Below are 15416 nucleotides of genomic sequence, written 5' to 3' on the forward strand. Positions count from 1 at the left end.
AGAGTTCTAGATCAGTTAAATTAAAGAGCTGCAAATGTGATATGCTTAGAGAAAAATAATAAAAAGGTAACAAAGTTATAGGGCCCGTTTGGTACATGTGTTTAAAAACTGAAAATTATTATTTGAAAACATTTGTAGAAATACGTGTGGATGAAAAAATACGTTAAAATGCGTGAAATATTATTTAAAAACTGGGTACGGAAGTACTTTTGTTACTTGAGCCATGGCCCCCAAATATTTTTATAATTTGTTCAAAAGTAAGGAACAATTGAAGCCATGGCCCCCACTCCCATTTTTTTAAGCTTTCATCCAGTGCTCTATGCTCACGTTCTCACTTAGCATTAAGCTCTTCCATCTTTCTTAACAAAGACTCTTAGGCTGTGTTTGGATGGGTGGAATATAGGGAGAATGGAAAATATAAGAGGGAAAATAGGGTGGAAAACTCAGTTTTCCACTGTTTGGGAATGGGAAGAAAATAGAGGGAGTGGAAAACTAGGGAGAAAATTTTCTCCCTGGGCCCACAAATTTTTTCCTCCCAAATTGGGAGGAAAAGCAAGGGGGGGACAACTGCGCTAAGGCAGTTTTACGGTAATGCCCTCCCTTCCCTTCTTCCTTTTTTTTTTTTTCTTTTCACGTGACCTGGAAACGTTCTTCTTCTTCCTTTTTTTTTTTTTTTTTTTTTTTTGACCTGAAACGTTCTTCCTTTTTTTTTTTTTTTGTGACCTGAAACGTTCTCCTTTTTTTTTTTTTTCTTTTTTCTTTTTTTCATGTGACCTGAACATTTTTTTTTTCAATGTGACCAGAACGTTTTTTTTTTTTTTCAAATATGACCTAATCTAATTTTTACATTATAATAAGAAAAATAATAATATAAATTTATATATGTGATGTGATAAATTTAATATTATGTAATAAGTATAAATAAATTTATTTCTTACATATTATACAACAAGGGTATAATAATCAATTTATATAAATTACATTTTTCATCCTTCCCTTTTTCTCTCCAACCAAACAAAAGAGTTTTCCACCCTCCCACTTTTCCACCCTTCCAACCAAACATACAAGAGGGAAAACTTAATATTTTCCATCCTCCCACTTTTCTATCCTCCCACAATTTTCCATCCTCCCACTTTTCCACTCCTCCATCCAAACGGACCCTAAGCTTATTTGAATCTTTGATGTTAGGGTTATATTTTCTATGTAATTTACTAATACTTTGACAAAATGTATTTTACTTGTAATAGGATAGATCTAAATTGGGTTTAATGTATTAAAAAGTATATTGTTCAAATATATCAAATGGTATCATTAAAGACATGAAATTTGATCTAAGAAACAAGTTAAGAAAAACTATTTCATTAAAGCTCAACATAAGCTTGGCACTAGCTGCTATTGAGGATTAATGGAAAAGCTCAACACAAGTTCGATCTGTCAAGAACTACGAATTCAGAATTCTCAGATTTGAATTTCGGCCCATGATGACTTGAATGATTAGGGTTTCTCTCTCTACAATTCTAGTCATATATAACGCTTATTTTAAAAGTCATCAAATATGGAAAACAGAGACCTATAACCCATATACTCTATGTGAAGTTACTGCGTTTTTACGCCTTAGGGTTTTGTAATTAAGTACTTCATAATCTTCATCATTTATGAAGTGAAGAATTTTGTAACTAACAACAATCAATCAAGTTGTTGGAGTTAGTCACGTACTAGGATCCATGCAAATGAGTTAGACACAGATTGGAGATTTATGCAAAGCAAAGAAGTCTACTACAAAGATCAAGTCCAATTGAGTATTGGAACAAAGGTTCAACTGTAAGTTGGTATTTTGGGATAGTCCAAGATAATGGTAAGATTTCTTATACTTGTAACCGTTTGATTATTGATTAATGGATTATTGAGAGTATTGACTTTTGTTAGGGTACATTTTTTTACACATAATATTATTTAAATAACACCTATTTATTTTCGAACATCACTAACAAATTATTGGGCTTCTCTAAATATTTTTTTCCTATTATCATACTAGCCCACAAGTATTATTCTTTCCACCACAAAATTGGGCAACAAATATAAAACGTTATAAGACCCAATACTTTTTGCAAAGCCAATAATTTAGACTCACCCTCAAATTATTTAGTTTATTGGGCAAGTTAAAATCTCATTCTTTTTTAAAAGCCCAAGAATGTTCATACTAGTATTTGAAAAGCCCATGATTAAAATACATGGCAAAACAATTTTATCAATGGAATTCAAATCCATGACCAAAGTCCGTAGTTTAAACCCATGGCAATTTTATCAATGCAATTCAAATCCATGACCAAAGGCCATGATTTAAACCCATGACAATTTATTTATCAAAAAACCCAATTCTCATTGGCAATATTTTAAGTCTAGTTCTCACTGGCAATATTAAAAAACCCAATTTTTATTGGTAACATCAAAAACCCAGTTTTCATTGACAATATCAAAAAGTCCAATTTTCATTGGCGACATCAAAAGCTCAATTCTCGCTGGCGATATTTAAAACTCAATTCTCATTGACAATATAAAAAACTCAATTTACATTGGCACTATTTTAAAAGCCCAAGTTTATTAATACTTGGAAAAATATTATACCATGAGTATTTCATTTAAAGTCCAATGATAAGCAATATTGTTTTAAGTCCTTGTAGGGGCCTTTTTTGCATATTGTGCGTTGGGCTGGGCTGCCTCCTACGGTAATGGGCCCGAATGTTTCTGAGTAAGAGAGTTGGGGCCGGTCCAATTGTAACTCAACTTGGGCCGGTTTGTGCACAAACTTATGCCTTATCTGCCAGGAGTAGGCTTACGGCAAGCAAAACTGTTTCAGATGAGTCACGGCAGGCAGATATAATAATAATAACCAAAACAGAGTATTCTGACTATTTAAATAAAATGGCCAAGTAATCCCTACTTATAAAACATGATTATAGTCGTGATAATATCATTTATAGAGAAAGTAAAGGAGAAAGAAAACAATACGAACTAATCAAGAATGGGCATAAATCAAGTTTTAAGTTTGGTCCACCGAAGCAAAGCCAAAGAGAGGAGAACACCTCCTCTCAATGCAAATAATCTCCCACGAAAAGATCCTGCCGTGGGGATTAATGGTTTTGAGGGAGTCGGACCTGAATGGTTATTACCCAAAAGGAATCCTTGTTACGTTTTGGAAGAGAGCAGGATTTGAAGGGGGAGAGGGAAACCGATCTACTGGTGCATGTTCATTGTACTATCTCTCTTTTTTCCTTAATTTCCTCTCTTTTCTTCTCTGTTTTCTTTCTTATCTTTTTTCTTTTCTTTTACTCTGTTTTCTTTTTACTTCGTGAATGCTCTATTTTTCGATCCTTTTTTCAGGGCACGACAAGGGCCCTTTTATAGTGCTTGCTGTGACCAATGTTTTACCACTTTGCCCCTTAACCGCCTTTGTCTGGTCTGGGCGTACTTGCCAACCACTAAGTCTGTGCGACATTCACCCTTGCCAGACAAAGGCAGGTTTGTTTCATTCCTCAGTCTACCGTAGCACTCTTACCTGCCACGACATAAATGCTTTCTCTCTCTTTCCCTCAAGGCATGCACCTAACGGTTCCCCCCTCAACCTTGCCTCTTTTGGGTGGTCTGTCATCACAGCAGGACGTACCTCTCAAAAGGGGTTGGGCAGGAGCCGCAAAATAGATTTTTTCCCCTCTCCCCACCACTAAACCATACCTCCTTTACCTCTTACCTCTGGCACATGGCCCCACCACGTCCCATATTGGCTAGGTACAGGCTGGTGGTGCCTGGGCTTTGCGCGTGCTTTCCTTTCAAATATGTCCAAAAGTCTGCCTGCTGCTCATGCGTTTGTCGTGGTCTGGAGACTCTCCGTCCGTGTTTTCTGACCTGTTATGTGAGCTTTTCTTTGGTTTCCCGCTCCATTCAAGAGCTGGACTTTGTCTGATGATGGGCCTCACATTTCTTTGGCCCACTCTCGATTTTCTTTATTTCTTGCAACGTTATACAGTTATTCCTGCCGTAATAACTTAATCCTGCTGGGCCTCTTTTGGGCTAGCCGTTTATTCCTTCTCTCAGTGGCTTGTCATAGCCACTGTTTTGCTTTTACTTATGGGCTCCTATGTCCCTTTGGGCATCCATGGCCCGTTTGCTTTCTTTGGGCTTTCTCGGCTCATTTGCTAATTCCACACTCCCATGGGCTTTTTACTAACTTCATTGGGCTTCCCTGCCCCAATAACCTTATTCTTATCCTTGGGGTTCATGGGCCTGCCATAAACCCCTTACTCTCTTAGTTTACATTGCCTTGGGCCTGCGGCGGCCCTTTCTCACTTTTCTACCTCATACACTGCCCATGAGATGCCATTTCTTTCTTTCCGAGCTTCTTTGAGCCCACTTGCCTCTTCAAGACCCATTTGTTTATTTGTTAAGCGTGTAATCCATTATTCCTGCCGCTTGGGCCTAATGGTTTTTTGCTATTTATTTTGTCAATTCCTTGTTGCCCATATTATTTGGGCTTTCTTTCTGTCTGCTTGGGCTTTCACAAATGACCCTCAACAGTCCTTAAACCTATTACTATAATGTTACAAGCCCATGAAATTTATGGCAATTATCTATTTTCAAAACCCATGGCAATCATCTAATAAAAGTCGATGGGAAGTTATGATTATTTATCTTAGAACCATGGCATCTACTTATTTCATACCATATTATAAGCTCATGGAATTTATATAAGAACACATGTTCTCTATCTATCTATCTTATATCACAACATTCATAATACTTATTTTTGAAACTCGCAGTATTTATTCAAGTTCATCATTTAAATTATAAAGTGATTATTAACCATAGACATTACTTATGCTATGGAATCCATCATTTCAAAATATCAAATAACAAAGTATTTTGAAATAATTAAGGCTCATGCTATTATTTTGAATGATACAAAATCATTGCTCAAAAACTCATTATAAATATTTATCAAAACCCAAACTATGTTGAATATCAACTAACAATGAGAATCCATGAGGAATGAAAACTCATGGCAATATGTGTCATTGATGTCTATTTTGTAGGCCCAAATATGTGACAAAGGAAGAACAAGCCCAAGTAAAAAGGGACATGACTACAGCCCAGCCAAAGGGCCCAACATGTGTGAATAAGCCAGACCAAAGAGGGCAAAGAGCTAAACCAGCCATCCAGCTCCTTTCTTGTTTATCTTTGACCAAGGTTCCGCTGGAGACAACCAAATCCCAAAGAATGAACTAAAGGGTGTTCCATCAGCTTTCTGCCACTACCCCCATCACGTGCACGATGTTCAAAGGTTGTATTAGTAGCTAAAATCTAATGGGTAATGGGATTTCATCATCTTCCTCAAGGCTCCATCTCTAGTGTAAGGGTGTCATAACCAAGTCACTTACATTTCAACAAATCAAGCCTATAAATGCCAAAAACGTTCAAGAATTGGTTCATGTGCCAAGCGCATGAATCCTAAAAGGGAACATTTGGGAACATGTGGTTTGGAGGGCAAAGAGGGATCTCCAGCAAAACCCTCTAAGGTGGGCTTAAACTTTGACACCTAGCTTGGGGTGTTGAATCCTACTTCCTAGGGTCCAAATCTCAGTTAGCATCCTTCCTTAATGTCTGTCTTAACCTCATTGGCTGAATATAACCTTAGAGATCCAAACATTTAATGCAAAATTATGCTGATTTTACCCATGTGTGACATTGCCCAAAGAGGCAAGAAAGCCCAAAAGAGAATCCACCATTTATAGCCAAATCCTACGATAATCAAGTCTGCTATTCTGCCACCCGATCAGTCCGACATTTTTGGACTTTTGCTAATTAATACCTCCCTAAACTCAACTATAAAAGGATAATCACGTCAGCCCACAAAACACATACTAACCCCGTTAAAAACCTCTGTTGTTCTTGTTATTCTGTCAAATTTCAGCTTGTAGTTAGCCCCACTAACCCACAAATAAGCCACTTCTGTCCATACCCACTTAGCTTCAGACATTCCCTTCCCTTTTTTTTGCATATTTTAAGTTCACAAATGCTTCCTAATCAGCCATAAACAACCTTCTTTCCCATTAAAGACTTAGTTTTAGCATTTCCATTATAAGCCTACACACTCACTCACTCAAAGCAGCCCTTACTACCCCATTCATGCCCTACATATATATTCCCCAAGAATCTTAGTTCAATATATGCTGCTCTAAGCTAGAATCTCTCTCTCCCTTCATACCATGCCAAATAACGCTTTCCTTTTCACCATAGAACCATTAGTTTTTACTTTTTGTTTTACTATTGAAGGATATAATGTATTTGTAACAATGGAATTCTTCCCTCATATTGATGTAATGATGGCTAGAAGTACAATGGACCCCCCTGACCCAGACACACAAGGCCTTCCAGAAGTGAACACTTTCTTAAATTTGTTTAATAATTGACTACTGGACTTTAAGTTTAATTTCACCCTACTGCTGGAGAATCTATTTTTCTTGTATTGTCGTAACAAGACCACTAATCTACTAATTAACTATTGTGAAGTGTTTTATTGGGCTTTGTTGTTGTTTTGTTAAGGTACAACCTTTATTTCTTGGTTGGATAGACTTATCACTACACCGAAAGCCTTTGGGTACCATCTCAAGAGCCCATCGTTGAGTTTCAGCTTGGCTTCCCTACAATTTACTTGAGAACATCAGCTTTTTCCCCCAACAACCTTAAATTCACCTGGTGGAGGTTTTTGCCTTGGGAGAGGTTTTCCTTATTTGTCAACAAATCACCATGTTATTTCTTTTCCGCTGCATATTAATTATTTGGTGATTTGTTGGTGTCTCCACAATTTACATGTAATTTGACCTAATTAATCAACTTGGGTAATTGAATTAATTAATCGGGATCAATCTATTTTTACCCAACATTAGAGAAAATGGCTTTAAATTCTTGAGCAATACTAGATTCTTTTTTTTCTTTTTCTTTTTTTGCATTTCTATTTATTTGTCTCGTGGTCTATGATTTTCTTTTTTCCTTTAAATTATTAAACCAATTGATAGGCCTTATTCACTATTTTATCTAAAATTTCATATTGGCTTATTGATTTTATTATATTTAATTTCTATTAATATTATTATTATGTCTTTTTGTAGATGTAGTCTAGTGTTTTATTTATTTATTTAATTTCTTGAATGGTAGGGACTTATAATTGTTCAAAAGTATAAGAGAAAGTTAGGAGGGACAATAACCTTATGATACTCAATTGGTAGTTTAGTTTTGCTAGTATTTTGAGTGCTAATAAGAATTACATTGATTAAACTAATATATGAAGACATACATACATATATTTTGAATCAATAGGATGGTTTAACTTAACCCCACGCCCTCCCCCAACAAAAATTCCTAATTCTAACACTGTATTTAATAAATGGGATTTAAATAGGTACTCATAAATAGAACGGAACCATCACTATAAAATAAAATATTATCCATAAGTAAAACCATTCAATCCATTTGTCTTTCTTTTATTTTACAGTCAAGATTTACCATATACAACCTCGTCATTAAAAATTAACCTTAACTATATCGTGACCGGATAATAATCCTCTCTATTTCAAGTTAAATAAAGATACTTTATTTTATACCTTTTTTTTTTCTTCAAATTCATTTGATACTTAAATTTGATTTCTTTGCAATGGTATTTAAAATAAGATACTTTTAAAATCTATTTCATGGCTAATATTTTATTTGGTGGATAGTATACTAAAATTTTTTTCATTATATAACACTAGCACATATTGTCAAATTTATAATTATAACATTTAATATTGAGATCAAAATTATCTTTTTTGAATGAGACTAAATTCTATCTGGTCCTGGTGTAAAACCAAGGGTTTACACCCTTTAATAATGAAACGCCGCATCATTATTTTAGTAAAAATTTAATACATCTTACCACACATAATATAACTCTCTTAAATCCTAAAGCCACAAACATGATGCATATTTATCAAACCTAATCAGAAATCTCACCCTCCTCCTCTTAGCATCGGACCTCCACCTTGCCACACATGTCGTTTGATACTTCACGAAATTCTCTTCCATCTCCTCAACCGTATACAATATTGTTTTCTCTTCGGCTTCGGTTTCTACTACCTCCTGAATTTGAAAACTAGTAGTACTATTCGACAACAACAAACCTCTCTCCAAGCTATTGATATCTACAACCTCATTTCCAAATATCTTTCTTCACTTTCACTAATCAAATACTACATTTAAATTTCAAAACCCTGACCTAGTAACCTACCAAAAGAAAAAGCTTAGCTAGCTATGACTAATTAATAAATAGAATCAAGGAAAAAGAAAGGGCGGACGAAGAACTATGATTATGAAAATGTAACCTAATTGATGAATTTATTTGATGCTTGCCTTTTGGTCTTGGATGCAATTCTTTACAACTTCATAAGAGCAAATTATGAAAGAACAAACTAACTCCGAGAGCTTTGGCATATTTTCCAAGCTCTAGCAAGTAGCAACTACTCCAATGACATGTGTGGCAAGGTGGAGGTTAGGCGTCAAGAGGAGGAAGATGGGATTTTTTTTATTAGGTATAATGCCCGTCCTGTTTATGGATTTAGGATTTTTTTTTTTTTTTTTTGAGAAGGAGATTTAGGATTTAAGAGGGCTATTATTGCGTGTGTAATAATGTGTATACAATTTTTACTAAAATGATGAGGTGACATTTTCTTATGAGAGAGCGTAAGCAGTTTTACACCAACATGAAATAGAATGTAAATTTTTTTTATTTTAATAGAGAAAGTAATAATAATTATACTATTTATTGCACACTTAGTGTGTGTTTAGACACCGCTTATATTACTAAAACTGAAAAATTATTGCTGAAAGTACTATAAATAAATATAAAAATTAGTTGCAATAGTATAACAGTCTCATGAATAATGTCAAAAAATACAATAGACCCATAAATAATAACAAAATAAAATAAATAGTAAAATAATTTTAATTTTTAAGTTTAACCCAAACACACACTTATTATACATACCCTACTTAAGTTACGATTTTTAAATAAGATTTTAGTCAAAATAGTGAACCTTTTACAATTTTATAATATAAAAAAATACGATTGTAGAAGGCAGTGTGTAATAACTTTTTGATTTTTGAACACTGATTTTTTTTTTTTTTTTAATTGATTGATTGAACGCTGATTTTTAGAAGACAGTGAAAACTACTTTCAACATTCTTAAATCCAACATTAATGTATCTGGGTCCCATAAAAAAATAAGTAAAACATGTATCTTGGAGGGTCAATTGAGTCATTAGTGGCTGCTGACTTGACTATTTCTCTTTTTCTTCCGCGGACTCTGTCTTTGTTTATGTGTGTGTTTGTGTGTTTCCCTCTCATTTTACCTTCTCTTCAGACAGTAACTGCCATTGTAGAGTCTCTCCGCGAACTTTCTTCTGAGGGCTCTACCATTTTCTTTCACGGAACTTCCCTTTCATATCCTTTTTTTATGGTGTTCATTTTCTTCCTCATCTTCCCACCAAACCAACACAAGTTCAGTGAACGCCAAACATTAATTCTTTTTCTCTGCTCAAGTTCCTCTTTTGGTTTTTGAGAGAAACGTTTGCAAAAGAAAAAGAAAACTAGTCTCAGAGGACAACACAACACCCTTAACTTTCACCGAGTTTTGTTCAGCAATTTGGACTTATATATATAGAAGTGAGTTTTTTGTTTTGTTTTGCGTTCTTTTATTTTCTGGATATTAAGGCAACATAAGAACAAAACAGTAGAACTTTATTTTGTTTATATTTCCTTATACTTTTCTCAGCAAACAAACAGAAAGTAGAAATCTGGGTGATTTTCTATTTTGGTCCTTTGATACTTTCCATTTCCGGACATGAATATATATATATATATTTGAGAATCGAACGGACATGAATATTGATGAAACCTTAGTAGTTCTACCCAACCGAAAATAAACTTTAATCCGTCTTCTTTTTCAGTACTTTCTTTTTTTATTTCCTCAGTTCAGTATGATTATATTATCAATTCTTTTATTTTAGCGATGTTCATTCTTGTTAGTATTTAATAGACTAATAGTTCATTTTATAATCTCGACTTATTTTTTTAATAACTTCTGCCGCTGATTGTAGAAATTTGTTCGGTGTAGTAGAAAGTGATTAAGACATGTTACATGTTAAAAGTTTTGAATTTTAGACTTCATGGATTGACTGGTTCACGCTCAATAAATTATACACATGTTGGTCACAAGATTGTTGGCAACTTCATTGTTCTTACACTTTAATCTTTTAGTGTTTTTGTTGTAGAGAATTTCAAATTTGAACTTGTAATTCTGCAGGACCTCAGTACTAAGTGTGTTCAAATCACAAGTTTGGTTTTTTTTATGTTGGACATCTAATTGGCTGAAGTTATGGATTCCATGAAACTAAAGCTTGTAAGGTTAGTTTGTTCAAGCCCAAGTTCCAACAATCTCTCCATTAGTCCATTTGTTGCTATGAATTCCTTTGATTTCATTCTAACTTGCTCGTCAACAATTTATCAGCATCTATATGTTGTGTCTCTGAATATTTATGCATGTGTGTTATGAATACTATGGTTAATTGGATTATATCTATATGTGCTCAAACAATATAGCACAATCAGTTTTTAAACAGGAGGATGGAATGAAATTCATGAAAGTCATAAATGGAGCAGTCTAAATGATCAATTGCATAGGACCCACAGTAATGCATTCTAGTTTTGTTCTAATTGTACAGTCAACTTGGTGATTCTAGTATTGCAAACCGATGAATTACAGGATTGTTACATGTTTTTCCAATCTTCATTTTTAGTGCGAGGAATGCATACTTAGGGCCTTGTTCTTGTGTTTGTATTTGGAAGAGACAGTAATCTGGACTTATGTTTCCCATCTTCTTTTGTCTTGCCAAGTCATTACCATTCAAATTATTTATTTGAATTTGGTAGTATCCAATTAAGTAATCCAACGTCTAATGACACCATTTTAATGCTGCTTACTATATTTATTCTTACATCCAGGTTTAAAGATTGGAGTTCAGAGAGATCTTCGAGTTCCAATCAGGAATATCCCATTGATGATGGACTTTATCCAAAAAAAACTAGACTAATTGGCAGAATTTTGGGGAGTTTCCAGAGAGGATATGAAAGGGTTTCTGAGAGGATTACAAGTTCGAAAAACCCCTCAAGCACCCATCGCGTAGGTGATTGGCCAAGAAAAGAGTCAGGTCTCAGGAAGACAGTTCTTGATCCACAGAATAAATTTCTTCAAACGTGGAATAAAATATTTGTGCTCTCTTGTGTGATATCACTGGCCCTGGATCCATTGTTCTTTTATATACCAGTGATGACTGGGGAGGAGAAATGCTTCAGTACGGACCGTAAATTGGCAATTATTGCCTCTTTTCTTCGTTCCCTTGGAGATGCTTTTTATGTACTTCATATAATCTTTCAATTCCGTACAGGGTTTGTTAGATCTTCGTCTCAAGTATTTGGAAGGGGTGAATTGATTGATGATCCTGTGGCTATAGCAAAAAGATACATATCCACACACTTCATCATTGACCTTCTAGCAATTCTTCCATTGCCGCAGGTAAGCATGTGACATTCATTCAATTTGAGGTATCAAAAATTGTGTTTATTTCTAGAACTCTATGGTTTTTGTGTGTTAATCACAACATTCAGTTCAGAACCCACTGTGGTCTAAGTTCACGATTTTATAGGAAAAAAATTTCTTCCCCAACTTTTAACTTTGTGGTCAGTGAGGGGAGGTGATTATTTTCAAATGTTTCACTTCATTTCCATTTATTATGATGTTACACAACTTAAGGAAATGACAAAAATAACCACATGAGGGTTGCTTAACTTATGCCCTTTGATGTGTCCGGAAAGGCTAATGTTTGGTAATTATCAATGGTAGAACTGATTTTTTACTTCACTCTCTGCGAACTCTATTAATTGGTACCTAGGACACACAATGGAGAAACTTGTAGTAACCATACCTTAAGTTGAGATTTGTGTGGGTTGCATGATGTAAAAGAATGACCTATGTAAGGTAATGTTAGTTTTTACAATTTTGATCTGTTCTGGCTTACTTTATTCAGATGGCGATTTTTGTTATCATTCCCACAATGAAAACCAAAGCTCCGTTACTCATGAAGGAAATGTTGAAGGCTGTAATCTTGTCCCAATATGTGCCAAGAATTATGCGGATCTATCCACTATACAAAGAAGTAACAAGAACCTCTGGTATACTGACTGAGTCACCCTGGGCTGGAGCTGTTTATAATCTTTTTCTCTATATGCTAGCTAGTCATGTAAGTTGATTTGGTAGGTTTTGAATTCTTAACAATATTCCTAGATTTTCTGATCACTAATAAATGTTATATACCAGGTAGTTGGATCCTTTTGGTACTTATTTGCCATTGATCGAGAGGAGGCCTGCTGGCAAAAACAATGTAAGAAATATCCTGGTTGTAGAGATATAGATTTTTACTGTGGAGACCACCGAAGCAGAAACACATCAACTCTATATGGTGCTTGCCCTTTTAATGACACTGATGAAAAAAACAAAGCAACGGTCTTCGATTTTGGAATATTTCGTGATGTTCTGAAGTCTGGAGTGGTGGAATCAAGAAATTTTCCAGAGAAATTCTTTTACTGCTTTTGGTGGGGTCTGCGTAATCTTAGGTTAGTGAATTCATAATCCTCAAACTATATTATTACTGAATTTCCTTGCAGTCAAATTATTTTGAATGCCCATATGCATAATTTTCAATTTTAAAATCTAATTCCATAAATCCAATCAAAGCTTGGCAACTTATAGCAAGACTGACCACATTCTGAGTAAAATCAATGGCATTCTTAATTTGTGTGTTTTCTTTTTTCTCAGTTCTCTTGGCCAAAACCTGCAAACAAGCACTTTTGTTGGGGAGATACTCTTTGCTGTCTCCATATCCATCTTCGGGTTGATTTTATTCTCGTTACTTATTGGCAATATGCAGGTATTACTTTGATCCTCATTAATTCTCTTTGCAACCTATGTTTTAGCATTATGAGATGATGATGTTAGTACATGTCAGACTTTGTGCATATCCATCTTATCCTGACCATCCAACTGGTGTCTATAAAAATTATACTTTTTCCTAATTCATCCATAATAAACATACTTTTTTTTAATGAATAAACAACATTCATGATTTTTGTATACTTCTGCTCCAATCAATCTCTTTATGGTGTATTTCTGCCGTTCTATTCCAACCTGCCAATTGTCATATTGTCAATAGAAGAATGATATTGGTCCATTCTTACCAAGTATAATCACTACTATCTCCAATTAGATTTTTTTTTTTTTTCTTGGTAGAACCATCCTGGTTCTAGATTTGATGAACTAAGGTTTGATATTATGTTTCTTGTGCTGTTATAGAAATATTTGCAATCCACAACAGTGAGAATAGAAGAAATGAGAGTGAAAAGGACTGATGCAGAACGGTGGATGTCACACCGTATGCTTCCTGAGAATTTAAGGGAGCGAATTAGACGATATGAGCAATACAAATGGCAAGAAACCAGAGGTGTTGAGGAAGAGAATCTACTTCATAACCTTCCTAAAGACCTCAGGAGGGACATAAAGCACCATCTTTGCTTGGATCTTCTCAAGAGAGTGAGTGTTTTCCTTTATTTTCTTTTTTAGTGCATCTTTTTGTAAAAATTCTAGCTAATTTGTTTACGAAGTCAATTTTATTTTTATCTTTTAGGTGCCAATGTTTGAAAAAATGGATGAACAACTGTTGGACGCGCTGTGTGATCGTCTCAAGCCAGTACTTTACACAGAGAAGAGCTGCATTGTCCGTGAGATGGATCCAGTGGATGAGATGCTCTTTATCATGCGAGGAAACCTAGCCACTATGACTACCAATGGTGGGAGAACTGGGTTCTTTAACACTTTTGATCTTAAAGCTGGTGACTTCTGTGGAGAAGAGCTTCTTACATGGGCCTTGGATCCCCACTCCTCTTCCAATCTCCCCATCTCAACTAGAACAGTGATAGCTCAAACTGAGGTTCAAGCCTTTGCTCTAAAGGCCGCTGACTTGAAGTTTGTGGCCTCCCAATTTCGGCGCCTTCATAGCAAGCAGCTCCGGCACGCTTTCAGGCAAGGCCTTAAGCCATTACTTTTTTGTAATTATTGTCATGGCATATAAATGAAGCGAGGTTATACAAACAAGAAACTTGTACAGTAATTGTACAAAAGGACATGGGTGGCCATACATATAATTTCTTCCCTAATTTAGGATAAATTACCATAATTATCTCATCAAAATCTACAATGCCACTGTCACATTGGTTTCTATACAATCATGATAGTTTTTCCTTGTTTAGTATTCTCTAAATTCTTGGAAGAGAATATTCATGTTAACTTGGAAGAAAAATATAAACACTTAATAAAAAGAAAGCAGTAACAGTTATTACAATTCTGATTTCTTTATTCTTCTTTTTTTAATGTAATGATCCTTCATAATGTAATTGTGCAATTATGACTTTCAGGTTCTACTCCCTACAATGGAGGACATGGGCAGCCTGTTTTATCCAAGTAGCTTGGCGCCGACACTATAAGAGAAAGCTTGATAAGTCTTTGCGGGAAGCAGAAGACAGACTGCAAGATGCTTTAGCAAATGAACCTGGGATGTCGCCAAGTCTCGGTGCCACTATTTATGCATCAAGGTTTGCTTCCAATGCACTTCGATCCTTGCGACAAAATCGTGCAAGCAACCCCAGAGTAGCACAAAGATTGTTACCGCTGTTGCCACAAAAGCCTGCTGAGCCCAATTTTGCTGATGAAGATCATTAATAGATTGTGTTTCAAGTGATTATTATGTAAGTTTTATTTTTACATACAAGGTTCATATGCAATAGGTTTTTGTATATAGCATGTGTAAAATGTACTCACCAAAGTTCTTACTGTACTACTACTATTGTCTTCTTTCTGGTTAACTACTTAGATGGTAGAAGTCAGAAGACAATACTTCATTTCATATCTTTTATATAGAAAATGAAAGCCACACTTTAACAACATTGATTATCCATGCTTTAAATTTCTATTGTTCCCTACAGAATTAAAGAGATATGTTAGAGATAAGTATGTGTGTTGAGTCTAAATCTCAGACTGTCAACTCCAAGAGAAGAGAACAATGATTCAATACATTATCGGAATGCTGTTGGTTGAAACTGATAAATGAAGGCATGTTTGCCTCATTTTCTGTACTTGTAATTTCGCATTCTTTTGAGTATAGAATATTATTTCCTTACTGATTTTATTTCTTGGTCATCATTGTGAAGTGCACAGCATATA

General features: G+C 34.9%; 1 protein-coding gene across 3 annotated transcripts; it reads left to right on the forward strand.

The window, feature by feature from the left end:
* The first annotated feature begins 10305 nt into the window (after window positions 1-10305).
* Window positions 10306-15139, forward strand: LOC126725573 (cyclic nucleotide-gated ion channel 1-like). Of its 3 annotated transcripts, XM_050430380.1 has the most exons (9): window positions 10306-10492; window positions 11090-11439; window positions 11533-11660; window positions 12172-12384; window positions 12462-12757; window positions 12960-13071; window positions 13494-13730; window positions 13825-14219; window positions 14612-15139. In XM_050430380.1, exons 1-9 carry the CDS (start codon window positions 10464-10466, stop codon window positions 14913-14915), a joined length of 2064 nt encoding a protein of 687 aa, XP_050286337.1. In that variant the 5' UTR covers window positions 10306-10463; the 3' UTR covers window positions 14916-15139. The 3 variants fall into 3 exon arrangements, with proteins under 3 accessions (XP_050286337.1, XP_050286329.1, XP_050286346.1); XM_050430372.1 differs by having other exon boundaries at window positions 10307-10492; window positions 11090-11660; XM_050430389.1 differs by lacking the exon at window positions 11090-11439 and having other exon boundaries at window positions 10319-10492.
* Window positions 15140-15416: the final 277 nt, after the last annotated feature.

This window comes from Quercus robur, chromosome 1 (assembly GCF_932294415.1).
Source record: "Quercus robur chromosome 1, dhQueRobu3.1, whole genome shotgun sequence".
Classification (NCBI taxonomy): Eukaryota; Viridiplantae; Streptophyta; class Magnoliopsida; order Fagales; family Fagaceae; genus Quercus; species Quercus robur.